Here is a 20,364-nt window from a genome sequence, read left to right as displayed (position 1 = left end):
GATGCACGATTATGATTATCAAAAGACATAGCCCAATGAAGCAAAATATATAATCATTACAGAGTTCATTTCTTCTAAATAGATTGGTGGAATTCAGCCAAGATCCCATAAAATCCCACAACTAATTAAGGTGCAAGATCTCTTCTGGACCAAGCCTGAAAGTCCATCCAGACACAGAAAATCTAGAGCTGATCCCCAATATTTATTTGATGTTAATCTCAGCTGCATTACTTGGTATAAGGAATAACTGGGGTGGACTGGGGATGGGGGAAGGGACATACCTATACCAGCCTTTCCTCCTCCTATTTTCTCCATAACAACCCTTGTGGGGTGAGCTGGGCAGAGAGAGAGTGAGTGAGTGAGTGATTAACCCAAAGTCACCCAGCTGGCTTTCATGCCCGAGGCTGGAGCAGAATTCACTGGTCTCCTGGTTTCAATCTTGGTGCCTCAATCACTATTGTGCAATATTGCACTACTTTACATGATACTCCAATATATAAGATAACAAGTAAAAGTTAAAAACGTAATTTGGATACATGAAAAGAGTAAGTAAAAAAGGAATATTAGGACAGGGACGGTAGGTACGCAGGTGCACTTATGCACACCCCTTACAGACCTCTTAGGAATGGGATGAGATCAACAGTAGACAGTTTAAGCTTAAAGTTTTGGGGGTTTGGGGAAGAAACTATAGAGTCAGGTAGTGCATTCCAGGCATTGACCACTGTTACTGAAGTCATATTTTCTGCAATCGAGTTTGAAGTGGTTTACCTTGAGTTTGTATCTATTATTTGCTTGTGTATTGTTGTGGTTGAAGCTGAAGTAGTCATTGACAGGTAGGGCATTGTAGCAGATGATTTTATTATCTACCACAATTATAAATTTATTTAGATAATTTTATTATCTACCACGAAAAACAGGATTAGATCATACCAGAACTGCAATATTCTATGCAGTTTGCCCATGCTATCCTTTTAATTTAATTTAATTTAATTTAATTATTTAATTTTTGTTTTGTTTTGTTTTAATTCACGCGACACCCCCGGATTCATCCGGCACCGCCCCGCCTCCAATCACCGGGCTCTCCTTACTCGCCGCTGCTAAAGCTCAGCAAGACGCTCCTCCTAGGCGTCCAATCAGAGCGCGACGGGACCTTGGGACTTACTTTCCTTCCTTCCCTCCTTCCCTCCGTCCTTCCCGTCCGCCTCGCTCACTCAATTCCACCCAAGCGCTTTTAAAAAAAGGCGTGCCAGCGCCATCGGCGTCGACCTCCTCTTTGAGGGGTAAAAGGGGGAAGTGGAGCGGAAAGTCACCGCCTCCAGAGCGAGGCTGACGTTTGTGACGTGCGCGCGCGCGCGCGCACTGACGCGTACGAGGCAAACGGACTGCGGGAGGGTCAAGGGGCCGGAGCGACGAGGGGCCCGCGCGCAACGTCTCTCTAGCTCGCTCTCTTTCGCTCTCTCGCTCGTTCGCTCCCTTCCTCTCCCCTCCCCTCCACCCCACCGTTCGTCTTCCGCGCGCGGAGTCGACGCCGCCGCCGCCGCCGCCATTATGCTGTGGTTCCCTGGCACCATCCCGGCCGCCATTGCCGCCGCCAAGCAGCGCAGCGCCGTTTTCGTGGTGTTTGTGCAAGGTAGGGGCCCGTCCGCGGTTGGTTAGCGCCGCGTCAGCGCTCTTGTCCTCTGTGGGAAACTGGGGGGGGGGGAGCCGCGACGCGTAGCTGCTGGAGTCGCCCGAGGGACGCTTGGGCCTCCTCCTCCTCCTCTCTCTCTGAGGGATGGAAAAGGCCTGCTGCGGGGTGGTGGTGGAGGGGGCGGGGTGAGAAGGGACCTCTGCAGCCGCTGACCCGAGTCTTAGCCTGGGAGAGTCCTCCAGCCGAGCGGAGGGTTGCGTCGAAATACGCAACCCTCTTTAGAGAAACGAGGAGGGAGGGAGGCGGGTTGAGAAGCTTCAGAGTTGCCTCCTGTGATTCTCCTCACGGCCTCGGCCAACCTCTCGAAAACCATCCAGCCTGTTTCGTGTCAACCTTGACTCTTTGTCAGCTGCCCAGCCGTAACCTGTGTCGTTCTCTTGGCACGTTACTCGGTTTGCTGTTGCCTTCTTCAAGGGACTTTTGGTCAACTTTTCAGCCTGTCCTGCCTGCCCCTGAGCAAGAGTGGCTCGTCCAACCCTTCCTTTAATTCGGTTTTGCTCTTTCGGGATCAGGCAAGATAAAAGCGTTAGGTGGGGCATTATTATACCCAGTAACTAAACTGGCTATGATGATTGTTGAATGGGACATACGCTGGTCGAAGCAACAGCCCAACCTCTTGCAAAACTGAATATATATTTCTCTAAGGTACAGACTTGAGCAAAAACATGGTACAGGTAGTCCTCGACGTACAACCTTTCGTTTAGTGATCATTTGAAGTTAGGGCACTGAAAAAGTGACTTGTGGCCGCTTTTCACACTTAGGGTGGTTGCAGCATCCCGTGGTCACGTGATCAGAATTCAGACTCTTGGCAACTGGCATGTATTTACTATTATTGTTGCTGTTTCCTGGGGTTACGTGATCACCTTTTGCAGCGTTCTGACAAAGGGGAAGGCAGAATCACTTACTAACTGTATTAACTTAATTCAGTTATTAGTTTGCTTAGTTGTGGCAAGAAAGATTGTAAAATGGGGTAAAACTCACTTAACAATTGCCTCGCTTAGCAACAGAAATTTTGGGCTCAACTGTGGTCATAATTTGAGGACAACCTCTAAGTAGAAATACCACTGCTGTCATGCATTGGTTTCAAATTATTTTTTTTTCAGCCCATTTTTCCTCTTCATGTTTCCTCCACGGCGAGACTTCTAGATTTGGCATTTGAGCTTCCTGCTGTTCCCTATTTCTTTCTAGTATTCTAGATCTGGTGTCTTTTATTATTCCTTGTATTCCTAGTAATTGTATGTTTATTTGAATGCTGGTGTGAATCTTTTTTCTGACCTTTCTGTGAGAGGGCTTGCAATGTCAGCATAAGCAGCAAACAAAATGCCTTTGATGATATTGGATAGATTAAGAATTGACAGTGTTCCACATTATAGTAAATCTGATTATTTTTGGTGGGGGACACCTGGGTTTAAAATCTTACCTTGTCCAATTTGCCACTTTCCAAAGCTGGAGTGTGGTGTTCCAGACCATCTCTTCACATTTGCCCTTCAACTCCTAGGCTTCAGTGAATAAGAAGAATGAATTTTCTACTGTTTTCAAAATCACTCTCAACTTTAACTAGCCAGTTTATAAAGTATAATGAATTTAGCACTTCTGCTCTAGTGGATTCAACTGAAGTGACCATCCAGCTAAGTTTTGCAGAATTTTATCCAAGCACATAATGATCTGGTTGACATTCCCCAAACTACCTCAAGTCTAGCGGGTCCATAGTCTTAATGCTACTTTTGCTTCCTTTCATCTCACACTGGAAAAAAAAAAGCCTTGTTCTATCAGTTGTGCATGCACAGCCTGTTTTTATTAAATATTTGCCTTCTTAATTTATTTGCTTCTCAACTTCTCTAATCACACTTTTTGAAAATTTTTCACTGCAACTGAAAAAATATCAGGAATTTTCATGAAGAGGCTTAAAATGTGTAATATTCTTTGGCCTCTTATTTGCTTATGGTAAGTAAAGATAGGGAGCCAAGATGAAGGCCTTTAGACTAAACAAGATGTGCTTTGTGCTACAAGCTGAATCTGTCCAGGAAAACAATAATTGTGCAACAGTACTCTTGTTGGAGTTTATTCATTTCTCTTCACTCATAAGATGATAGAATTGTTGTGCACTAAACTATCCTAGTCACTGGATTCTCAGCTGTTTAGAAATGAATGTGAATTCAATTTCTAAATATTAAACTGAACATTGATAATGATATATCTTATAGTATAGTTGACAGACGTAGAATTTAAGAATATTCTCACTAACTGGATTATTTCCAGTTAGTTTGTTTGGTTTACAGCCTACAGCTAGTTATTTTATTCAAAAGTGAAACCATTTTATGGTCTATTCAGTGGTAGAATATAAAATATTTTAACTCTTTAGTACAAAAGGCTGTTTTCATTTCAAGATGGATTTTTTTTAAGATTTCAGAATACTCAAGTCTGAAATAACTAAATGATTGCTCTAGTGAGAAATTCTAAGTACATAAAACATATTTTAATATAGATATTAATCTGATTGTCTATCATATGATACCTGCATGCGTTCTGCATGTTATTTCAGATAGGACTATCCTCTAGGGGACAAGGATACATTTGAGCTCTTTATTTTTCTGTCTGGTTTTCTCTAGGGTAGTAATTCTGAGGTCACAGCTTGTATCTCTTTTAGCAATAGGCGGACTTGCCTTTTTCGCTACAGATCTGTTGCTATCAGTAAGGTTAATGTTTTAAGCAATGATGCTAGTTAAAACATCATCTTTTCACTTTTTTTAATTAAATAACAAATATTTATATATTGTGCTATATTTGTATATTTCTATACTGTACTGTAATCAATAAGCTAATGGTATAATTCTAGCATATAACTAAATGTCAACTAGAAAGTTAATGGCTAAACCATTGAATTAAATAATATACCTAGGTTTTCTCATTCTGGTTAACTAAACCAGAACATGCTGTATGTGAAACACCATTATTATTTATATGGTCCAGATCTCTAGATTTTAACCCCCAGTAAAATCTAATCTCAGTATTCTTTACTGAAAATCTGATATGGGAACTTATTGCTCTCTGTTTTGAAGGGAGTGCTATTATAGTTATATTAAAATATAATTCTAGAATAATATATTCAGATTAAATTAGTAATAAATAATGTGGTGCCTTCAGTTTTCATTAGCCTCAGTCAGTCAGTCAGTACAAGCTGTCCCAGCTCTAAAGTGTTAAACATCACATGCTTTTGTAGTTTAGAACTTGTTTTAGATGCAGAAAATAAAAATATCAAATTATATGAGGAGATAAAACTGTACCTACCATCTCACATGAAAATAAAAAAAAGAATTTATAATAAATATTTTCATTGTTCCTCCTTTTTAGTGTAAGAACTGTCATTCTTTACAATTGGTTGATTCCTAATGACTTGATGGATAACAGCTGTCCAGGTTAAACTGTCACAACATTATGCCAAATGCATTTCTACCTTCCCCAGTATTAAAGTATTTACCATAGTTGGATCTGCCCTCACAATGTAGCCAAAGTATAATAGTTTTTATTTCATGATCTTTGTTTCTAGTGAACATTCAAGCCTAGCTTTGATTTTCTCTAGTATTAAATTGGTCCTCTTGACTGTACAAGGAATGTGAAGCAGTTTCTTCTAGCATCATAATTCAAATTTTGGATGAAATCTAAACTTAGCTTAGAGTCTTTCATGAGCTTACATAGTACCCCCCAATATCTTTTGCCTATTATTATCTGGACATCTTGTATACCTATAATCAATTTTAGAGCCTTGAAAACTGAAACAGTCAACTACTTTTAACGTTTCACCTTTTATCCTGAATCCTCTACTTTTACATAAGTATAACCTTTATTTTCTTTCATAGAAAGCCTAGCCTTTTCACCCTCTTTTTACAGTTATTGTTCTTAGGTCTTCTTCAGTTCCTGCAGCTAAATAAGCCTATTGACATTTCTTCCAATAGTCTTGGAAACCCCCAGAAGTCTTACTCCTTTTAATTTGATTTATATAACTCATAGTAAAACAAGTGACAAATATATTACCCAAATATATGAGGACCCAGATTGTTTGGGGCAATAAAAAGTTGACTTTGTATATAATATACAAATGGATGAAGACTATTGCTTAACACAGTGTAAGCCGCCCTGAGTCTTCGGAGAAGGGCGGGATATAAATTCAAAAAAAAAAGTCATTATTTTATCCATATTTCAAACAAGGCAGTAGTTAAAGTGGAATAGGATGTGTACATAATTCTTTTCAAACAGTCACACTGGATTCATTCTTAACCTATCTTATTTGAGCACTGAGATGAGGTTAATGTTTTGGCATTAAAATAAGAGGAAGTTTTTGATTCAATAAAGAACCTCTATAGATCAAAGAGATCCTCCTGTTTCAGAGGTTCATCATAAAATTGAAACTATGATTACTGAGATGGAGATATGAAATCAGCATGCTCATTCTTATTTTCCCTTCTTTTCATCCAGGCTGATGAAGGATTCTCTTAATTTGGTTTATCTGGAGCTATTTGTCTGTGTATTGCATCGGTTGCCCATTTGTGACATGTCTGGTCTGGGTTTCTTAAAATTGATCCTATGAGGAGAACCTGATCTGTAGGTTCCCTGATTTTTCAAACAAATCTGACTTTGGAATTATGTGAGCATTTCTGTTTTAAAAGTAATAATTTTTGTGATTGTATTTGGAATATGTTGCAATTTGTAATTGTGCTATTATTGCATCCCTAAAACTAAATGTTTTTTATAGGACAAGATGAACAGTCTACAGAAATGGCTGCCAGCTGGGAGAATGCAAAAGTGTCTGAGGCAGCAACAGATGACTTTGTGGCTATTAAAATTGATACCCAAAGGTTTGCCAATATCTTTTGTATTTCTCAATAAATGTTTTATTTTCAGATACTTTCTAATCAGCTATTTTGGAAAAGAATATTAATTTAGAGGGAAGAAATACTACATTTTGTACAAGTAGATATCAGGAGTATAGTTTACATAATAATTCACTTCATATTTTTCCTACTGTTTGGCTATGAGCCAAAATAAGATCTGGCTGATACTTTTCACACTAAAAATTAAAATCCCTAATGCTTATAGGAACGCTGACAGTCTGTAGAACTTTTCTACAGACTGTCAGTTTAGAAAGTTTAGAACAGTGATGGTGTGCCCTTAAGCTTTTTCTTACATTTCCCCCCTCTTTTCCAGATCTTTCTCGTCCTAAAATCTAAATACATTTTTCTCTCTAAAAGGCAATTTAGAATGGAGAAATGTTAAACTATGTATGTTTATAGGTTTATGTACACCAATTCACTTTTCATGATAGCTCAACAGTCCTTCCCTCCACAGGACTAGTTAGTTGTATAAGATATAGTTTCTTGCTCAAACAATAAATGTTTCTTGCTTCTATCTAATTTTACAATAATGTTTGTAATTGATAACATTTTTTAAAAAAATGTTTAACTTCTTAGGTTAGTATAGGTTTTTTCCCCTTCTGTTCAGTTGTGTCCAGTTCTCAGGGACTGCCTGGACAAGTCCCTGTATTCCTTGCCTTGCCTTGCCTTGCCTTGCCTTGCCTTGCCTTGCCTTGCCTTGCCTTGCCTTGCCTTGCTTTTCTTTTCTTTTCTTTTCTTTTCTTTTCTTTTCTTTTCCTTTCCTTTCTTTTCCCCTCCCCTCCCGTCCCCTCCCCTTCCCTCTTGTGTTTTGCCAGTGCCGCCTCTCTAAGGCTGAGAGAAATTGACCAGCCCAAGGTCACTCAGCTGTCTTTCTAAAACAAGACTGGAACTCAAAGTCTCTTGGTTTCTAGCCCATCACCTTAATCACCACACCACACGCTCTAATGTAGTTTACTTTTTTTTGTCTTAAGTAGGCGTATCTAATTCTTTTTAGTCAGAGGTATGACTTGCATAAAATGAGAAATGGAGAAAGGAACTATGATGGAAGAAAGAGGAGGAAAAGCAGTAAGGTTAACCAATGTGTGAATCTAACTTTGAAGACAGATTTTGGGAATTGGAAGTACCAAACAAAGGAAAAAATGAACTGATCCATTCTTACCTCTCATTTCACTGAAATCAAATGAAAGAATTTAGCTGTGTAAAAAATCATAAAGCTCTTTCAGCAAAGAAGCTTTTACTTATGTTTATAATAGATAATAAATGAAAACTTTAGGATGAACTATGTTATATAACTTGTATAGCATTATATTTATCAGTTTCAGTATGGTATCCTAAACTTATTCGGTGCAATCTCAAAAATAATTTGCAGTAATATGGATAAATTAGGTATACCTAATTTGTTTTGTGACATTCTTTGTATTTATGGTTATAATAGTAAACTAATGCTTTCTCTTCCACAGTGAAGCCTGTTTGCAGTTCTCACAAATATGTATCCTTTGAACACCATAGAATTATACAACTTCATAGTACATGATTGCAAAACTAAAATAAATGGTCTAGTGCATCTCGGTTTCTTTGCTATATTTTTAAGACCTGCTTCCTCAAAAATATTTTGCACTTGCTGTTACATAGCCTTGGAATTGACCTTTCATTTATGTGAAGCCATCAGATCGCTCCATTAAAATCATGCTTTGAAGCCTGTCTATCATTTGCATAGTGTACTGTTCTACACCCTTTAACAAATTGCATGCATGTTTTATTGAGATGGCTTCATATGCTTCTCTGTTCACCATTACATCAACTTTCCTCAAGTTCTTTGCTCTCCCTCTAGTCTAGGTAGAGCTTTTAGCTGTACAATCATCTAGGACACCACTATGTTGTTTTAACATTACAGTTGATGCTACTATAAAAGTAGGATATGTATACATACATACATACATACATACATCTTTATAATTTTCAGTCAAGGAACATAAACAATAAAAGCATTTTAGTCTCACAGATATTTTGTCTTATATTTTTTTTAACTTCATGCTAGGGTTCATAGAACCATAGTTTGCTGAAAATGGATTCTGACAGTTACATACCACATAGGAAACTGATTCTGAAACAGCATTTAAATGATTGCAGAATGGTTTATTGCACTCAACTTTCTAGATCTAGTTTTCATATGAACTGTTTGGTATTGATTTATTTGACTGAAACATTTGAGTACTATCGATTATAACTCATGGGATTTCACTCAAAAGGATATAGTTATGGCCACTAATTTAATAGAATAGAATAGAATAGAATTTTATTGGCCAAGTGTGATTGGACACACAAGGAATTTGTCTTGGTGCATATGCTCTCAGTGTACATAAAAGAAAAGATACGTTCATCAAGGTACAACATTTACAACACAATTGATGATCAATATATCAATATAAATCATAAGGATTGCCAGCAACAAGTTATAGTCATACAGTCATAAGTGGAAAGAGATTGGTGATGGGAACTATGAAATGATTAATAGTAGTGCAGATTCAGTAAATAGTCTGACAGTGTTGAGGGAATTATTTGTTTAGCAGAGTGATGGCCTTCGGGAAAAAACTGTTCTTGTGTCTAGTTGTTCTGGTGTGCAGTGCTCTATAGCGTCGTTTTGAGGGTAGGAGTTGAAACAGTTTATGTCCAGGATGCGAGGGGTCTGTAAATATTTTCACGGCCCTCTTCTTGATTCGTGCAGTATACAGGTCCTCAATGGAAGGCAAGTTGGTAGCAATTATTTTTTCTGCAGACTATTAGTATAGACTATTAGTATAGAATGTTACATTAACATCTTTATTTAATATCAGTAAAAATAAACTATAGTGCACAGAGGCAACTGACATTTTGGTACCAGATAAGATTCTTAGGAAACTTCCTTCTTTCCCATTTCTGAACACCTCAAATATCCATTCACTTGTGGTTGGAAATGGACTACTTGACTAGAAATTAGGGTTAGCAATTAATTCTAAAGCATGCATAAGAATTTTGATAATGCAATAATAATCTCAAATGTGGAAGACTGAAAGTCTTAAAAACAGTAAGATTCCAGTACGGCTTCTCATTTGGACTGTCTATTTGGTTTCAGGAGACAGCAGAAAATGGTATTTTGGAGTACCTTTGAAGTTTGGCAGGTCTGCTGTATGCAGAATGTAAATTGCCCATTTCCTTTTAGTAATCCCATTTCTTTTAAACTCATTTTCTTTGCTTTTCTATTTTACTCTTAAGATAATATATTATCCTTTACTGTTATTGCATAGATCCAGTAGTATGTATTCCATCTAGTTTCTTTATAGGAGATAATGGAATCCCTCTTGAAGTAATTGCTGGCAGTGTTTCTGCAGAAGAACTGATTGCAAGAATTCATAAAGTCAAGCAGGTAAAACAATTTTGGATCTGATTTTTTCTCAATAAAATGAAGGATTGTTTTAAAAAAATTATGCCAAGCTTGTAAAAGATGAAAAGTACATTATCACAAGTCTATACTTCACTGACCCACTTTTTACATGATGATTCATTTATCCCTATTGTTTATTTTATTTTGTTTTTAATCCTACATTAGCTGTCAAGAATTATATTCTGAATTGATGGCAATACAAACTGTATACATAACTACATAAATATATACACACAACTCTTCGTTTTGAAGTTGCCTTCAATTAAACAAATTCATTACATTCAAAGCTTGAAAGGTAATGAGTAATGAGAACTTTCATCAGAGGATTAAAATATTTATTGTAATAAATTGTTACTTTCTGATATACATTGGATTGGATAGCCAATTTGATATAGTGGTTCATGGGCTGGCCTATAAACCAGGAGACGATGTGTTCTAAGTTTGTAGTAAAAATGAATGCCACCTCTGTGATGGTCAGGCCAGTCGCTCACTCTCAGCCAAAACACCTCACACAGTTGTTGTGGGGAAAATAGGAGGAGAAAGGAGTATTAGATGTTTGTCTCTCTGAGTTTTTATATAGATAGGATTAAAATTTAATAATAATAATTTCAGCCATTGTACAATAAGAAAACTTCACTGTAAATGAGTTTTTCTCCCTTTAAAAGCCCTGTGAAATTAATTTATCCTTTGCACAGAATTTGAATCCTCTTAATTTTTAACATATTGTTCACAATACACGCTAGCTGCAGCAACATTGTCTTTCAATTACTCCACGCTTGGATTTTGTTGTCAGAAAGAGTCTTATTTACTTATAATTTAGTATTGCAGATGGCTCTTGGTTAACAACCATTTGTTCAATGACTATTCAAACTTACAATGATGCTGAATGTGTTGTCCTTATGATTAGTTCTTGAAATTTTGGCTGTCGCAATGCCTCCATGGGCCTATGGTCATGATCTGGTGCATTTCCATGCATTGCATGATTGTGTTTTGCAGCAAAGTCAATAGGGAAGTTGGCTGGAAGTTGGAAGTCACGGTCACATGAGCACCTCCTTTAATGACCTGTGGTGATTCACTTAGGATAACTAGGGACTCCTGCAACTATTAAGTGGCATTATTGCGCGTTATGCCCATGTTATTTAGTGACAGAAATTCCGCTCCTAAATATTGTCATTAAACATGGACTAACTGCAGTTACATCTTGAATGCATAGTGAGATGATATTGACCTTTCTAAAATTAGTTAATTTACCAGGGTCAGAAGGCCCACATTTCCTAAAATAATCCCCCTTTTTATATAATTGCATCATATATGTGGCCAGCTCTTTCTTGGGAAAGTGGGCTAATAACCTACTAGAAAAGAAACGCTGTTGATATAAATGCTATCTGGTCTAGTAAATAGAGTAGTCCATGGGCAAGCAACCTGGTGCCTCCAGTTATTTTGGCTATCAATTCCTGTCATCTCCAGGCATCATATTCATACCAAGCATTATAGAAATTGTAGTTGAGACATTTAGCAGTGATCGTGTTGAGTAGTCTAGAAATATTTTTTGAAATATAGCCTCACATAGTAAGTACATACTAGGTGAAAATAATTGTGTTTGTTCTTTAAAATATAACAAGAGTGCACATTTTTGAATGTAAAAGATGGAATCTAAAATAAGTGCAACATTTATGTATGTCAACACTTTCTTCTTTCCTAGATGCACTTAATAAAAACTGAAGGGTTAGAAAGTTCTGCTTCATGTTCCTCCTCTTCATGTAGCAACCCAGAAGATTCTCAATCACAAACCATTGAAACCTCTGAAACAGAGCTAGAAAGATTGCGTATAACTCCAGATGGTAAGTATTACTAGCTCATTCTTTATAGATTACTTTTCCTCTGAGATATTACTATTCAACCCTCTCAAGTTTAATGTTTAGTCTAGTAATAATAAATCACCCGCTGGATCTGCCTCCTTGTGTTAGTAACCTTTAATTGCTTTGTGTGTCCCTCCAACCTTCTATATGTCTCCCTCACATATTTCCTAATTTGCAAATGATAGTAAAGAACTATGTCTCTTTTTACTACATTTTATAATGCAATAAAACATTTTTTAAAAAAACAATCAGATAAAAGTGTGTTATTTTTATTACCAGAAATAATTGATATATACAATGCCCTTATTAACTAATACAATTGTATAATTGTTATAACAAAAGTGTCAATTTTTGTCTTTTTTTAAAATATGGGGCTTCTCATTTATGAGAAGGTGATGTAAATTTGGTCCAGACAAATGCAAAAGATAACAGACGGGTAGAACAGACTACAGATGATCTTGCTGCTCAAGTAGAAAGGTATGGTTTTGTAAATACTGTTTAATGCATCTATTTAGTGAAACTTTGGTATGTTTTAATTTCACTGAGGTTTAATTAGGCCATTTTGTATTTGCACAAAAATATTTTTTTAAAAATTAAATTAAATCAGAAGGAAAATGAAACTTGTATCAATGCTTTTTCCAGAATTGTCATTCTTAAGAAGGAAGCCAAGTTTGGAAAAGTAAATTTTATAAGGGAAACAAGGATGTGTGAATGGGAAAAAGCTTGGAGGACAAAATATGTATAGCATAAGATACGACTTGGAATTCCTTCTGTTCATAGGAACATTTTTTTTAGCATTTTCTGAACTTAACATTTTTTTGTCTGTATGTTGTATCCTAAACACATGGAATTAAGTTACTGTAGCATAGTTATCACTGGGTGAATTGTGAAATTTTGGATGTGACTGATATGAGATTTCATTATGCAGATTGTTTCAGTTTGAACTTATTATTTTCTTTCAAAATACAGAGTGACACAAAAACTTGAAGAGAGAAGAGAAGAGAAGAAAAAAGAAGAAGAACAGGTAGAATATAATTTGATTTTTAGCATTGCCAGACTCTCTCAGGAATGTTCTAGTTGGAAGAACACAGTTTTATTTTAATACCTCAGAAACATGTGGAGGGGTGGAGAAATGATGCCTGCTGCATGCTTATTTGACCCTTGCCTTTGTGAATGGTTCATTCAGCTAGGTTGGGACTGGGCCCTTGATTCTGAAAGATACTTAAATGTCTCTTTGCACCAGATTTTATTCTAGTACATGAAAGGAGATAGTTATAATTTTATATTTAGATTTTTTTAAAAACCCATCCCATGGTCTGGGTATTGTTTCTGATTTCTAATTATAGATAAGATTTAGGTATTTTATTCCCAGGCAAGGTGGTTCAAAAATCGTTGCTTGCAATTCTAGGTATACCTGGGTAAAATGAATTTTTTGGACTTGGATTAATTTGGAATTAGTTTAGAATTAGAATAGAGTAGTAAGGCCATTTGTTTTTGATGGGCCACATAAATAGGGGAAATGCAATTTTGCTAGTTCTTTGGGGCCTTGCAGTGGGTTTTAATATTTTCAACCCACAAACCTTTTGATAAGATTGAGCTTTGGGGGCACTATTTTTCAGAGGTTCCCTTCTTTCCTGTTAGGACATGCCCATAAAGTAATGAAATTACAGCTAGTAAACTGGCTGAAACTACTTAGGGTGCATTGTATTACTCAGCAGGAGAGTATGCCAGCTCCATTTGGGGCCAGTCCATGCACTCTACACAAGTGGATAGGGTGCTTAGTGATACATGTTGCATTGTTACTGGATGTCTGTATCCCATCCCACTTTACAGACTATTTATCTTGATGGGAATAGCTCTACCAGGGGTTAAAAGGAGTGTAGGACAAGATGTGGAATGTGGAAAGGTATTACATGATCCAGCAGACCTGCTATTTGGCTGAGTACCTTCTACAAAAAGATTGAAATCAAGAAAGAGCTTTTTAGATTGTGCCAAGGGGATTGCTACTACCCTTCAAAAAGAACAATTAAAAAGATGGAAACTTCAAACCAACATCTTCATAATTCGGTAGAACCGCTTGAGTTGTGTGGATGTTCAGCAGAGGAATGGACAGTTTGGAGATTTTTAAATAGACTATGCACTGGTTTTAGTTAGAACTAAAGACCACATGGAAAAATGGGGGTTTCTCCCAGAGGACAAGGATATTTATTGTAAATGTGGCACTATTCAAACAACTATCCATCTTTTACAGTTTTCCCCTGGGACCAACATGTACAGTTGCACACAGAACGACTTGCTGGTTGGAAATATCCTGCCATCAGTGTGGCCCAGCCACACTGGACTAGAACTATATAAATCTGTCTTTATTAAAGTTTTTATCTTTTTAAATTTAAAATAATTTCCCCCTTTCTAGTGCCTATATTTCTGACATGAGATGAGACACTCTAGTCCTTGATCTGTGGTCTCTCCCTATGTCACCTATGTTATTTACTACCTACAAATCTCTGGAAAAGGTTATCCAAAGCTTTCTAATTGAGTTCATGAATATGCAGATGACACCCAGATACATTTTCTATTCCAGAAAGCAATCACCACTATTTACATTGCTTAAACTTCATAATTGGCTGATGATTTATATTGAAACTAAATTCAGATAAAATGGTGGTAAGGAAAATTAAAATTCATGGATTGTGGTTGAAATTTGGCCTAGCTGGGATTAAAAATGTATAAAAATTGCAATTACTACAAAATATAAGCAGATTCGTGTACTGAAAGATCTGTACTGCCTATTAGTTGTTTACTAGCCACAACTCACAGTATTGTTAATCTTTAAAAGTCCAAATGGTAAACTATACTGTTGTAAACTGTCCAGTCATTGTAAGAAATAAATAAATACTCAGATTAATAAAAAATGCTCTTTTGAAGACACTCCCATTACCAGAGGTTCATCTTGTCACATTGTCTTTTGTGTAGTTCTGAGGCTACAGAATGTGCTCCCTAGGGAAATGCACTTGTCTCTTAATTTCCCTTCCCCTGGAGGTTGGTTACATCACTTCCACCATGCTTTTAATTGCGAAATACATTTTTACATGTTATTGTTTGATTTTTAGCTATTTTAGCTGTGCTATTTGTTTCTATTTTGCATTTTTATTGCTGTCTTGGTTATTAAACATAAAGAATGGTGATTTAAAGTCCAGTAAATAAAATACATCTTTTATTTTTATTTAGAAAGAAATAAAAAAAGAAATAGATAGAAGAAAAACTGGGAAAGAAATGTTGGAATATAAAAGGAAACAGGAAGAAGAACTTACAAAACGAATATTGGAAGAAAGGAACCGAGAAAAAGCTGAAGATAAAGCTGCTAGGGAACGCATCAGGCAGCAAATTGCACTGGTAAGTATTCAAGTGTGTGGTTTAATTGTACAAAGAAAACTTCAGCCCTTGGGTCCTAAATACAGGTCCTTGATAATTGGCATGGATTATGGTACCTTGAGTACAGTTACATTTAATCAGTTTAAGAATAATATTCAGTTGCTCATTACTGATTTCAGTGGATCTATCCAAATATAGTTTGATCTGGATCTAACTCAAAAACAACAATTCCTTTTACATCAAAATCACTATGATGTCTGATTTTTGCAGCTAGCATTAAAAAGTCATGTTAATGAGCTACTTTTTTGTCTTGTGAAGGATCGTGCTGAAAGAGCAGCTCGTTTTGCAAGGTCAAAAGAAGAGGCAGAAGCTGCAAAAGCTGCTGCTCTTCAGGCTAAGCAAGCTGAAATGGACGCTAGGAAGGAAACATCCCAAAAGGAGAAAAGGTGATTGGTTTTTTCAGTCCCCTGTTATTCTCAACTTGCATAAAACCACCCTTGCATTTTGCAAGAGCCTGTAACTTTGGATGTTGTTCTAGCCTCATCCCAGTTCTCGTTTTAGTGCTTATTCTTTCCTCATCCTACTTTAGGGCTATAAAGCTTCTTGGCAGATAATTTGCTTATTCTGAATTCACAGATATCTTTGTAAGAGAAGGAGTGTTAGAACCTGCGGGTGGGATCCAAAGAGGAATCTGCCTAGAGTCACTTCATAGCCACAATTACTCCGTTTGTGGCTGCATTCTAGGTTGAGTCCTGTTTTGACTCTACCTCAGATTCTACCACTCTTCTCCCACAATTTTTGATATAAATAATGAGCTCTTTTTTCTGTAGAACCTCATTTTTCTATAATTTAAGGTGTTATTTGTAAAACCAAACGTTTTAATGTAAAATATCTTCCCTAGTGCTATAGCAAGAATCCAATTTCGCCTTCCAGATGGATCTTCTTTTACTAATAGTTTCCCTTCAGATGCTCCCTTGGAAGAAGCTCATCGGTTTGCTGCACAGGTGAACAAGTATCTGTTCGTTTTCAAAAAGTTAATTACCGTATATACTCGAATATAAGCCGATCCGAGTATAAGCCGAGGTCCCCAATTTTACCCCAAAAAACTGGGGTAAACTGGGGACTCGAGTATAAGCCGAGGGTGGGAAATGAGGCAGCTATCGGTCGGGGAAACCCTCCCTCCCTCAGCCGAGAAGGCTGGCGGCTCCCCCGCCCCGCCCTCTCACTGCACCGGCAGGGCTTCCCCGCGCTAATGCAAAAGCCCGCCAAGTTTGCGCCATCCGGTATAATGTGAAAAAAAGAAGAAGAAAAAAAACTCGAGTATAAGCCGTATATACTCGAGTATAAGCCGAGGGGACGTTTTTCAGCACAAAAAACGTGCTGAAAAACTCGGCTTATACTCGAGTATATACGGTAAATGGAAGCTGCATTAATAGTTGAATTAAATTATTATATTGTCTTTAAAATTTTTAAGGAAATAGGTTTAATAAGGAGGCTTTTTAAAAATTGAATTACATTCTACGAACATAGAAGGGAGCAACCCATAAGCATTTCAGTTAGTGTTTATGCTATTTACATGATTACAGTCTTATCTACTCACCCATTGATTGCTCCAATAGTGCAGTTGAAATTTGGTGTGTCTCTCCTTGTTGTAGGAAAAGGATTGTTCTACAATAAGAAAAGCATTGTTGCCTAACATAAAAACTGGGTAAAGATATGAAAGAAAGTACATTTCTTTCAAAGTACATTCAAGACCTAATAACCTTTTTAATACTCCTACTTAATTTCTGCTTTGAAGGATCACTTAAGTTATTGGTCAATAGTAAGGCACATTGTCTGCTACCAAATATATCAGTAATCGTATCAGTAGTTGAGCAATCGTTGAAAGTGAACATCCAAATATTCTTACTGTCAATGAAGAATTTTTCAGTTCCTCATGAAAACAGTTTTGGGATGAAAGTTTATTTGTCTTGGAAATGGCATGTCATTTATATTTCCTCCTGTTTGTAAAGAATAGAAATGAACTTGACTTGTTCTGTTGTTACAGATTGTTGGCAACACATATGGCAACTTCTCACTGGCAACAATGTTCCCCAGAAGAGAATTTACCAAAGATGATTATGAGAAAAAATTATTAGACCTGGGACTTGCTCCAAGTGCTTCAATAGTATTGTTGCCTGTAAGTGTGTAAAAAAGGGAAACAAAAGAAATGTGCAGGATTCAAATAAATAATTATAAATTTACTACGAGACAAGTTATATGTGTTACATAATAGAGTAAGAAGTGTTTTTTTAAAAAAATAAATTCTAGTTCTTAGTAAATTCTAAACAGTACTTGCTTATTTTCCCATAAATAGGCAGGAAGGCCAGCTACGGCAGTCGTACAGTCTTCCAGTGGAGATTTATGGAAGTTCCTTGGCACAATCCTTTACCCACTGATAGCTGTTTGGCGATTTATTAGCAATTTCTTGTTTACCAGCCCTCCTTCATCTCAGCCTCCTGCAAGACATCAACAGCAGCACTCAAATCCTTCAGCACCTAACACTGCAGAACCAAACAGGTACAAACACTTCCTACTAAAGCCATCAAGGATCAGATTTCAATATTTTTTATCAGTTGAAGAAACGGTATTAATTCTTCTTCTCTGCACAGTGGCTTGCTCAGTGGTTAAAGAAGCTGAGCTTGTCAACTGTAATGTTGACAGCTCAGGTTTGAGATTTGAGCACTGTGTGATGGAATGAGCTCCCATTACTTGCCCCAGCTTCTGCCCACCTAGCAGTTCAACTGCATGCAACTGCAAGTAGATAAATAGGTACCACTTCGGTGAGAAAGTAACAGAGTTCTATACACCTCAGCATGCAGTCATATTGGCCACATGACCATGGAAATGTCTTTGGACAATGCTGGCTCCCTTGATTAAGAAACGGAAATGAGCACTGCCTCCTAGATTTGGAGTCAACTGACTAAAGCAGAAACCTTTATCTTTACTTTTATGAAAGGCTAACAGGGTTAGGGTCATCTGAATTTCAGGCACATGCTGTTGCGCTTTGACATAGTCATGACTCCTGGATCCCACCAGGTGGCAGTGTTTTAAGTGAGATTTGTTAAGTGAGTTTTGCCCCTATTTTATAACTTTTCATGCAACAGTTAAGTGAATTATTGCAGTGGTTAAGTTAATAACCCGGTTGTTAAGTGAATCTGGCTTCCCCATTGACTTTACATGTCAGAAGGTGTTCGCATGCTCTAGGGACACTGCAACCGTCATAAATATGAACCAGTTGTCAAGCATCCAGATCTTGGTCACGTGATCATGAGGATGGTCATAAGTCATTTTTTACAGTGATGTCATAACTTTGAATGGTCACTAAATGAACTGTTGTAAGTTGAGAGTACCTGTACTAAAAAGCTCATTCCTGCAGTGATTAATTGGGCAAAATGGTGCTTCATAGGGCAACAATTTTGGAACTAAGCTACTTAAATTGATCTTACAGAATACATTCAAAATCCAGGACCCATGACACCCATTGAATTGAAATACAGCAATTTTTAAGAAATATTTTATGACATGAAACAGTTTAATACAAACTGTCATAAAACATTTCCTGTGCTGATGTTTGTGCTGTACAGTTCAACTTGGCCTATTTTCAAGGGAGATCCATCTCTGAATGTACCCCAATCTTTCCAGTGTAGGCAGTATGTTAGTTCTGCCATTGTTAAAGGCATTGAGGAATCTGGCAAGGAAATACCTCTGAAACAACGACTCAAAAGATCATGAGTTGTCTAGTTGTTTCATGTAAAGCCCTGAATTAATGCTTGTTCTGTCTGATCTCATGGGATGAACTGAAAACTTCAGTGTCTTAGTTTGTTGCATCTTCACTGGTGAAGTTAAGCCATTCTCAGGAAATGGGATGGGATGGGATGACACGACTATTTGCAAATAACTACTATGTAACTTCCATGTTTTAGATGCTTATTTATGCTTTGAAAATAAGTCAGCAGTCCACTTTACAATCGTCCTTGATTTATGATCCCAAATTGGGACCAAAATTTCCAGAGCTAAGTGATGCGGTCATAAAGTGAGACATTACATGACAGCATCACTTAGTAACTGCAATCCGTTCATCCTGGTTGCTATCATTAACTGAGAATTGAATGGCAAAGGATGGCACAGCAGGACCTGTGGAGCACAGGGCAGTGGGAGCAACTGGGACTTGTCCCCTCTATTTTAGCCACTGTGCAGTGTAGCCAAGAAAGCATGGATGGGTGGGGAGGAGTTGTAGCATCCCTGGAGTCATAAGTGTGGGTGGGGCTCCAAGCACCCAAATGTTGATCACATGACTTCAGGGGTGCTGCAACAGCCATAACTTGGGGCATGGGTTGTAAGTCCATTTTTTTAAACAGCATTATAATTTTGAATAATCGCTGAACAAATGGACCTAAGTGCGGGTCTGTCTAGACATTGTGACATGAATCCATGGTTTATGATCAAATTAAATCTCCTCCTCTCATAGAACCTTCCTTAAATTTGGAATGAAAAAGACAAAAATTTGATCAAGAATTAATATTGGCCGCTATTGGAATTTGTATTCAATCTCTCTCTCTTTCTTCTTCAGACAAACAGTTAGGAAACGAGTATTGGAAAAACGGAATGAAGAGTTTAAGAAAGAAGGCAAGATCTACCGATTGAGAACTCAGGATGATGGAGAGGATGATAATAATACTTGGAATGGAAATTCGACCCAACAAATGTAACCTGACTAAACTGTACATAGAAATCACTGATTATTATTTTTCCTATTTGATTTAGCTTCAGTTAAAACATTCTGCTGCATAGTGGGCTTGGTTGAGTATTCTGCCTGGAATAAATGCTAACCCACTTGTGCAGCTAGATTCTGCAAATGTAACTACTGCCAAAAACAATATAAAAATCCTCCATGTCTCATCAACGTTTAGAATTTCATATTTACTACTTATACAGTCCTCTAAAGACACTTTTTATCTATATAAATCTTCGAACAAATAGGCATCTCCAAATACCAAACAAGTCACTCAGCCTAGAAGAGTGTAATCCTAATAAATTGGATAAGGGTTTTTTCCCCCCTGTAATGCTTCTGTAACAGCCCAATATTCATAG

The 20,364-nt window shown here is 37.2% G+C and overlaps 1 protein-coding gene across 3 annotated transcripts; it reads left to right on the top strand.

The window, feature by feature from the left end:
• Window positions 1-1,217: 1,217 nt before the first annotated feature.
• On the top strand, window positions 1,218-20,254 carry UBXN4 (UBX domain protein 4). 3 transcript variants are annotated; one of them, XM_058193992.1, is made up of 14 exons: window positions 1,218-1,630; window positions 6,441-6,543; window positions 8,040-8,068; window positions 9,864-9,982; window positions 11,703-11,841; window positions 12,249-12,336; window positions 12,829-12,883; window positions 15,088-15,252; window positions 15,550-15,677; window positions 16,133-16,235; window positions 17,279-17,410; window positions 17,588-17,790; window positions 18,261-18,338; window positions 19,844-19,983. In XM_058193992.1, the coding sequence occupies exons 1-13, from the start codon at window positions 1,549-1,551 to the stop codon at window positions 18,322-18,324; spliced, it is 1,410 nt and encodes a 469-aa protein (XP_058049975.1). In that variant the 5' UTR covers window positions 1,218-1,548; the 3' UTR covers window positions 18,325-18,338; window positions 19,844-19,983. The 3 variants fall into 3 exon arrangements, with proteins under 3 accessions (XP_058049975.1, XP_058049963.1, XP_058049970.1); XM_058193980.1 differs by lacking the exon at window positions 18,261-18,338 and having other exon boundaries at window positions 1,224-1,630; window positions 19,844-20,254; XM_058193987.1 differs by lacking the exon at window positions 18,261-18,338 and having other exon boundaries at window positions 1,228-1,630; window positions 12,252-12,336; window positions 19,844-20,254.
• The last annotated feature ends 110 nt before the right edge of the window (window positions 20,255-20,364 follow it).

Source organism: Ahaetulla prasina, chromosome 1 (assembly GCF_028640845.1).
Source record: "Ahaetulla prasina isolate Xishuangbanna chromosome 1, ASM2864084v1, whole genome shotgun sequence".
Classification (NCBI taxonomy): domain Eukaryota; kingdom Metazoa; phylum Chordata; class Lepidosauria; order Squamata; family Colubridae; genus Ahaetulla; species Ahaetulla prasina.
This window is presented reverse-complemented; position numbering and strand designations above follow the sequence as displayed.